This window comes from Symphodus melops (assembly GCF_947650265.1).
Source record: "Symphodus melops genome assembly, chromosome: 11".
Classification (NCBI taxonomy): Eukaryota; Metazoa; Chordata; class Actinopteri; order Labriformes; family Labridae; genus Symphodus; species Symphodus melops.
In genome coordinates, this window is record NC_136701.1 from 11,085,979 (window position 1) to 11,095,227 (window position 9,249).

The 9,249-nt window shown below is 39.8% G+C and overlaps 1 protein-coding gene across 1 annotated transcript; it reads right to left on the reverse strand.

Annotated features, from left to right (window-relative positions):
- Positions 1–244: 244 nt before the first annotated feature.
- On the reverse strand, positions 245–6,645 carry LOC306832045 (T-box transcription factor TBX2b-like). The gene is made up of 7 exons (XM_079356436.1): positions 6,036–6,645; positions 4,956–5,223; positions 4,608–4,754; positions 4,373–4,449; positions 4,139–4,284; positions 2,475–3,022; positions 245–1,310 (listed from the first exon to the last, which is right to left on the reverse strand). Exons 1-7 carry the CDS (start codon positions 6,392–6,394, stop codon positions 894–896), a joined length of 1,962 nt encoding a protein of 653 aa, XP_079212562.1. The 5' UTR covers positions 6,395–6,645; the 3' UTR covers positions 245–893.
- Between the last annotated feature and the right edge of the window lie 2,604 nt (positions 6,646–9,249).

Sequence of the window (9,249 nt, forward strand, 5' to 3'; positions counted from 1 at the left end):
TTTATATTTCCTGAAGAGAAGAAGCAGGTAGGTAGTGCCAGGTCGCTGTCAGAGATTACGCTACTTCAGAAGGTCAGGAGGTAATAAAACGCACAGCTACTGTTGCCGAGGGAAGCCTTAAGTGCGTCATAAAAGATGACCAGAGTGATTAGTGGTGTTAAAAGGGTGACCGAGGTTTATCAGAAAAGGACAGAATTAAAGATGCATTACAGATTCAAACAGCACCTCAACATGTGAACAACAACTTTATTTCAAATGTGAAAAAATCAAATCAAATCACACAAAAATGTACCCAAAAAAAATTGGCAGACAACCTGCCACAACACATTATGCCAACAAGTGCTGTTTAAAAATGAAAAGACTCCTGAGTTTTTTTTCCCTGTAAGTCCATGGTGCAGCTTTTGTACATCAACACATAGTGTGAAACTGTGACTTGGTGGAACACAACTTTATTCTTTCTCTTTGGTTCGTGTTCACATTTATAGCACATCATGATCCTTTTAGAGCAGTCCACTTTGGGTGTTAAGTTTGGATAGCTTGTTTTTCCTCAGAGGAATTCCATCCTTCTTTCTTTTTTTTTTCTTTTCAATAACTTTAAGAACTTCCTGTAAGTAGAGTTTAAAATGGGCCACATTTAGTCTAGGATGTGACATGTTCTGACACAAAAGCACTACTTAAGAACTAGTTCAATGTCTTATGGTAACATGCTTCCCACTGAAAGAAGAACATATTATGATACCTAGTTCTTCTGATCAACACATCACCAAATCCATATTGAGATAATGAAAAAGAAAAAAATAGCAGCAAGACCTGCAGCGTCTGACAAAATAACTGAAGAGATTCTAATGTGCAGCTTAAACTTGTTTGTGTTAAAAATCAACATAACAGAGAGTCTATTTTGAAGGAAGTGGTTTACCAAATTCTCTAGCTGGATCCTGTAGATTTTTTAGGTCCTGAATGGACTCTTTGACAATAGTTTTAATTGGAGCCGTCTTCAGCTTGACCTTGGTTCTTTCACTGGGGTTCTCAGACACTGGACTGGACTCCCTGCTTCCAGATTTGGACAGCTCAGACTGGGAGTTAGAACTCGCAGGTGATCCGGTTGTAAGCAGGTTTTGGCTTGAGGTGACAGAGGAAGGGATCTGATAAGGGTTAAATCGTAACCAGGGCTGGTGGCTGCGGAAACAGTGGTTTCTGGCCAGTGTGGAGGTTGCGGAGCAGGTGGGAAGAGCTGGAGCAATGGCAGCAGGTGCCGCCATGTAGCGGTACGGATAGGGGAGCAATCCTCCAAAGGGTGACAGCGGGATTCCCTGTATGAAGAAACGCAATCATTAATTTTCCTTGTGCTGCAACATGAATTGTTTTTATCCTCTATATGCCATGAAAAATTAGTAAAGTGCTTCGTCTTCATTCAAAGGCACTGAAACTGGTAGTACAACAAATATGGAAGAGACAAGATAAATCACACAACAAACAAAAAGTTAACCTGCAAGACCACGCTTGTGTTTGAATTTAAAACGGACATGTAGTCAACGTTTATTTATCCAATCCTTTGAGATTCTACTACACAAGATCCATTAAGATAAAAAAGCACAGTTGAAACTGCTTGTGATCTCTTATTAAGGAACAGTATCTGTTTGGAATCCCCCGTCACAGGTTACTTACGAGACGGTTAGCTGAGGAGCGCTTTGACCTTCCAAGATATCAAAATGTTGCAGAAAAAAAAGAACAATCATGGTCACCTTGCTGCCTCTCTTTTTCTTTGTCTTCATCTCTTCATCACTGAAAGCTCTCGCACTACTGTCTCAGAATGAAATATCATTGCTGCTGTGGAAATAGTTTGAGGCTTGTGCTGAAGCACCACACTGACCCTGCAGTTAAACAGTTCTGGCTGTTTTCTTAACCTGTCCTGAGCTAACTTCCAAATCAGTGCCACATTATACAACTTTCAGAGCCCTACAAACTGGCATGAACTGTCTCTATTTCTTTTTCTAATAGAATAAATATCAGTGTTATCAACATGTGTTATCAATGTACAGTAAACTCCAGGCAGCAAAGTTTTGGTTTTAGGATAAAACTGGCACAATTTGTAGGACCCTAAGGCAACTGTATTAACTTAAATACAGATTTGATTTATAAACTAAAGTAATCTCAAAATGTAATTTAACAAATTAACATTAACAAATACTTAGAGCTTATTAGGGTCACAGCCAGCTTTGGCAGCCAACAGACAGCTCTACTCTACTCTATCCAGGACATTTAAAGGGCCTGTTCAGTTACAAAAAGAGATATCACCTGTGAGATTGAAACATTGTCTCTGGAAAGACACCTTTGAAAAGATAAACTCTTTGTTCCATACACTGTATTTGTAAATGGACACTTTAAGGAGCTAATATCTTCACATTAAGAAAGCTATTGGAAAGTGTATTGAATTGTGCGTCAAACTGAAATGTAGTACTGATGCTTAAATCTACCTGAGTTGCCAGCATGTGCTGTGACAGGTGAAACATGAAGGGAGACGTAGAGGTGAAGCTTTGAGAAGAAAGGCCACTGTTCTCCGGGTTATTTACTCCGGGCAAAGAAGAAAACAGATGTCCCATCCCCGTGGATGGAAAAGCCTCTGGCTTCATCGGCAACTGTCCTGGATGAAGCAACAAAGGAGCCCCAAGCTTAAGCAACTGTTGCCTGTGCACACTGGAGTAATCCAAAGTCTGACGGCGTGCGGCACTGAGGGACAACGAGTCCTGCAACAGCATAGGCTGGAGACCATCTTTGATTTCACTCGTGTTCTTTTTTGAAGCCTCGGCTTCCATAGCGGACGAATCATCTGATGTCCTGTAAATTGTTCTTTCTTTAATTTTGTCTTCACTGCCAGGGCTCTTACTGACAGCAGGTTTGGTTCTCAGCACCTCCTCACTTTTCGTACTGAAGAAAGACACACGTTCAGTCCTCGAACAGCCGGCTTCAGCAATTTCCTCATCCCGATGGTCCATATCTGAATCACTTTCAATATTGCTTTCACCTGTGGGGGGAAAAAAACCCATTATGCTTGATAAACGTATTTTTAGTTGAAGGTTTGAAGCGCAAACCTTTCCTTGTTAGTAAAGTAGAAAACAGAAGGATGTTTAGGCAGAGGCACGTCATCTCAGGCTACAGACGAAACAGGCCATGTGTGACTTATCTAGAGGCGCCAGAGACTAACAGTTGATTCATTAATGTAAGCTATTTCTGCTCCGTCAACTTGAGTCACGCACTAAATTAAGGTTAAGGTCTACACATAAACAACTTGCCTTCCTGTTTTTGTTGCTCACTTTAGCTGCCATCCTACTTCTTGAAGGGATAAGATAATGTCACTGCAATGTCTTCGGGCCACTTCAAGCCGTAGACATTTCCTGAAAGTCTCTTTCACCCCATGATAAACTCCTCCAAATAAGTTCAACATTTATTTTAGATAAATGACTTTATCTAAGGTCAAATTACTAGGTTATGACCAAGACATTCGCTTGAAAGCTAGTTTAGCAGCAGAAGAAGATTTTTTGTCATCTTTATTTTCCAGTCAGTTTGAAATAAAAACATACAATACTAGAATATATAAAACTTGGTGGAGTTCCCATGTTTTCCTCTAACTATTCAGTTTTTCTACAGACTTTTCCATTTAATACGTTTATACGTTTATACATCCATACATACATACATACATACATACATACAAACATACATACATACATACGTACATCGATTTAAAATAAGTATTTGAGGCTTCAATGTGTCCTACTATGACACTTCTAAATGTCACAGTAGGACAAGCACAGGTGTAAATAAGACCATTATTGGTGGCTTAATTCCATTTAGTGTCTCAACTCAGGGTCCTGCTATTGTGCGTGAAAGCTTACTGTCACACTTTAATGGCTTAGTGCAACACTTAAATAGAATAAAGCCTTTGTTAATGTCATTAGTAACACCTGTTCTTCACCCACTGTACAGTAACAAGTCCAAAACACCCGCTTTGTAAAAAGGCTTCTCTGAACAGTCTTATATGTGAATCTATATGAATATTTGGATGAAGTACAAATCATAAAACATGTGCATGAAGGATGCATGCCACATGACACAACTGGCTAAACCCAAGTCAACCCACCTTGACGTGTTGGTGTGGACAGCTCACGAGGGGAGTGGAACTGATCCCTGGTATTTGGTAGCTCACATGAGTCATCAGATTCAGCACCTTCGTGGTCTGCTTTGCTCTGGGTCTCATGCAGTGGATAAATGGTGAACTGCTTACTCCTGCAAATCACAACAAATCTATAAATACATCCATCACAGGATTTCTTTATATCTGTATAACTGCAAGTATTGATGGAAAAACAAATACCTCTTTTCACGCCTTCCATTTCCTGTGTCTCTGAAGCCTTTGGCAAAGGGGTTGTTGTCTATTTTCAGTTGTGTAATCTAATGAAATAAAAGAAAAATCAGCACATTAGGGCCCAGTTCTGAGGCATCTTGTTTAATCAAGAAAGGCATCATTCTTCTTAGGCCATGGACCTAAACGGCATCAATAAATCATAATTACTGCATAAGTAGTATCATGCACGCACACACAGGTTTACCTTTTCATTCTGATAAGCAGTTACAGCAATAAACTCTGTCTCCGGGAAAACGTAAGTCCTAAAGGTGCTGTAAGGAAGCTTCATTATGTCGTTGGCTCTCACGATATGAAATCTAGGTTGGTATTTGTGCATGGAATTCAATATTGTCTAGAAAAAAGGAAGAGAGGAAAACAGAAACAAATACAGACTTGGTTATTTGGCTAATATATTACAGTAATTACAATAAAAGTTGTATCTTTTAAATTTATTCACAGTGATGTCATCTTGTCGAGCTCTGAAACCTTAATACAAACATAATGAAATGGATAAGCCTAACAAGTTACAATTAAGACTGACAATAATACTTACAAATCCATGTTTATCTGAAATGTTATTGGTGAGTTTGAGTTTATGAAAAGCCACAGGCTTGCTCATCCACTGCTCTCCTTTGGACGGACTGTCTGGGTGGATGTACATGCGCTTTGGCATCTCTGGGTCAGCTTTTCCTGCCACCATCCAGCGAGAATTGTGAAACTTGTAGCGGCAGTCATCCACAGCCACTATGTCCATGAGCAGAATGTACTTCGCCGTTTCATCCAGGCCATCCACCCGCACTTTGAAAGGTGGAAACATCCTCCTGAAGAAGGAAGAATGACACATTTCTTAACTGGCACGCGAGAGACTTGGATTTCAGGTTTTGGTGAAGTCATTGTCTTTCTGGTATTTTTCTCATATTATGAGGTTGGGAAAAAAAAGTTTGGAGAAAAACATGACTTTGAGATTATAGCTGGAAAATGTATTACAGCCTGTCAAAATCGGATGACAACCAGTGGAACCTGAATAAACGGACACAAAGCTACAAAGAAACACAATTTAAACACACACACACCTACACACACACACACACACACACACACACACTGCCTTAAATATATTTACACACATAAAACAAATCTACACACAAAAAGGCACAAACACACACTGTCTGGCAATAAATTATCCTTTTTTTCTTTGATGTGTTTTTGTTTAGTAGCCTACTTTATGAGATATGCATATGATTGTTATAGTATCATTATTGATAATTATGATTGCTAATATTGAAGTATTAATTATTACAATTAATCACAATTACAATTAATATTGTATTTGTGTTTTTATATGCTATGGCACTTCTTTCCAAATTCATGCCAAAAAGCTTACTGAACTAAATTGAATTGGTCGGGGAAAAAAACGGTCAGATTAAAGAATGGGAATGTTTTAAAACTTTATAACAATTTCAAAAGTGCAATTAACAAATTACTAAACTGAAGCGATGTCAGGAAAGCGCCCTAAATTGTGACTCAAAGTGTTTCTCTCATTGAACACAATCACAGATTCTTCGGCTATATAGCCTACTACTACTATTATAAAATTCAACTTTGCATGAGTAAGATGTGTTAGTTTACGTACCTTCCTGATTTTGTAATAACCATCTCTGTTCCCCTCTTGTGAAATTCATTCCATAAATTCTGTGAGTCGAGTGTGACTTTGGGGTCGTCATCCTGTCCGTCCTCTGGCTGCAGACTCTTCAAGGACCGCGGCTGAACTGACGGCTGACGTGGGCGTCCCAGAGCCGCGTGCAGCCGCGCGTCAGACGGAGCCTGCTCCGGAAGAGACTCGGACATAGATGCGACGTTTGGATAAGCCATGGCGGGGAAAAGTGACTGCTGTGCGGCGGTGAAGAAGGCAGACAGAGGCAGAGCATCTGGTCGGTGAGGTTGGAAAGGATGATGAGCCATGGCAGCCGCTGTGTCAACTGGATCTCTCATCGGGGCATCCGAACTGGCAGGTCGATGGTAGAAAGACTCCTACAGTAATTGAAAGAATTCACTATAAGGAATTAAAAAAAAGTTCCAAAATTGTTTGCAGATACAGGGGCAAATGCAAGGATGGGGAAGAGAGTACAGTGCAGGACCGTGCGTAAAGCTTGATAAACGCTGCAGTGGCACTGATGAGTGAGGACAGAGGGATGCAAATGTTTACACACAGTCACACGTCTGCCCACCCAGGCACATGGTACATTAATGAGCTTTAATTTTCTCACACACAGTCGGAACCAATTACAAAGCTCCGGGTGTGGTTTCAAGCTCTCAGAGCAACATACCAAGTTACTTTTTTTTTAGTTACTTTTAACAGTCTGTTGTTTCTTTAATTTTAACCAAGAATTAGGTTGGACAGTATGAAAAAAAAATCCTATGCATTTTTGAGTTGAACAAGGCTTGTCTTATACAATATTGTAAAAAAATATTTTGCCATAGCTTAATTGGAAGTGTGCAGACCTTTGTTTTCAATGTATACATACAGGCTACAAAATAAAATGCCCAGGATCAGGACTGGAATAAACGTCACATCTTTGTACTGAGGCGCATTCTGCTGCTTAACAAGCTCTGATAAAATTCATCAACTCGGCAGTCTGCACTTTAATAAATTTGCAACTTGACATCCCATACATTTGAACTTACTTAAATTTCTTTCTGGATCAATAAAGTGTCTGTCTGTCTGTCTGTCTGTCTGTCTGTCTGTCTGTCTGTCTTGTTAGGATATGTTAAAGATGTTCATGCTCATGGTGTAAGACAAATTCCCCTCATGGCATTATAGGTTTCACTCATTCATTCATAATAATAATAATAATAATAATAATGATATTTACACTTGTTTAGTCCACTTCAGGGTCAAATTGATATGTACTGTAGTTCAGTAATGATAGTACTGACTCTCAATGTTAATTTGCTCCTCTCTCTCTTGAACACACCCCAGGTTTTTCGATTATGATGGGGAAGTGTGGTGGAACTGTTAATCAAGACGGACTCTGTGCCAGTTTGTTGGCTTCCCTCAAAGAGTCGAAAGCTCTCTCCTGTCACTTCATATTTAGATAACTCTTCAAATCCTCAAGTCGCCTGCTCCACTTTTCTTTCTAATGCAGCCTGCAGGCTATGATGCTTCAGCTTCTGTGAAGCGGGAGAAAACGTGAGAAAATGGAACATGACTCAAATCCAAGGGCACTAAATGAAAACAGTCGGGGAAATAAATGCGTGAGTCGAGTGAAAGCAATTAGAAATGCGTTAGAGATGATAAACTTTCTTGAGTTTCTGAGTTTCGATGAATAATAAGGCGACATTTAAACATCTCTCTTGTTGCAAAAGCCTATGCTAAGGTTACATAACCAAAAGGCTTCTTGTTGAAAAGACGATTCATAGTTCAAGTTTAAGGTTTAAATTGACCGTACAAAGGAAAAACTGTTAAACTCGAAGAAGATTTCGGACACAGCCATTAATTTTTTTTCAAAGAACGAATGACGTATAGCCTTTAACTGGGATAGGCTAATTCATAATATTATGCCCCGTTTCAACCAAGCAGTTCAGTTTCGTCTCTTGATGGGTTTCCATAGACTAAAGCCGTACCGTCCTACTTTTTGTAGCCCTCCTATTGGGGTGCCAAGGATATTGATCTGACCCTAAAAGGTGGAGCTAAACACAGCAGTCTGTTGATTGGTCCCGTACAAAAGCAGCATTAGCCTTCTCTGAAACAAAGCTTGATTGTGTTTTGTAACAAAGAGCCACATGCAAAATGCACAGTTTTTCACTGAGGTGTCTCACTAATTGTCCTGAGATGAAGCGTCCGTAGCACAAAATATATGCTATATATATATATATATATTTATAATTTTTTCTCTCCTTTCACTTAGTTTCCTTTTTCTTCGCATAAAAAAAACCGAATAAATAAAATAAAAATAAATAGCAGCAGCGGTCATACTTCAAGAGGAGCGCACCACAGTAGATGAATTGCTGGATGTTGGTCTTTGCTTACTGTGTCACGTTTTTCTTCTTTGTTGAATTTACTAGCTGTGTACACTGTGTCGCGCTGCTATAATGTCAGGCTATTATGTAGCTGACGCGGGTATCGGCATCAAGCTTGGACGCTGAACACCAAATAGGGCACGGTTGGCTGTGGAAAAGCAAACAGGATCAGGCTTTACCGAACCAAACTGTGCTGATCCATACTGGATCGCTTGCTGGAAACGGGGCTTTATTGTTAGGTTCAATTCTCTCTCAACCAAATGGTTGGTGGTTCAAGCCCCAGTTCCTGCAGCCATCTGTCCTATGTGTCCTTGGAGAAGACACTTAACCCCTACTTGCTCCAGCTACTTCATTGGCCACGTTTTAATGTTTGTTGACAGAATTAGTTGCATGATTGTCACTTTAAATAGCAACCTCTACCATCGCTGTATAAATGGTGTGAATGAGTAGATGGAATGTAAGAGCCCTTTGAGTAGTCAGAAGATTATAACATGCTTTACAACCTCAAGTCCATTCAGTATTTATTTTTTATCAGGGTTTGCAGAATTGAATCTCAGAATACGCAGTCTGAAAGCTGATGTGAATATTATTGTTGTTAATGATGTGTTTACTTTCGGTGTCTCCTTTCTCTCTCTATCACACAGAAAGACATTGGCACCTAAATCTTCTGACATCAGTGGGAACTTTCATCACATAGACAGCGCAGTCACACACATTCAGGTAATTATCAGGTACACCTTCACGTTGACTGGAGCACGTAAGGATGGGCACAAGGTTACGGGCTCACCGGCCCCATAGAAACAAGCTTGAGGTATTTTTTTTAGCTG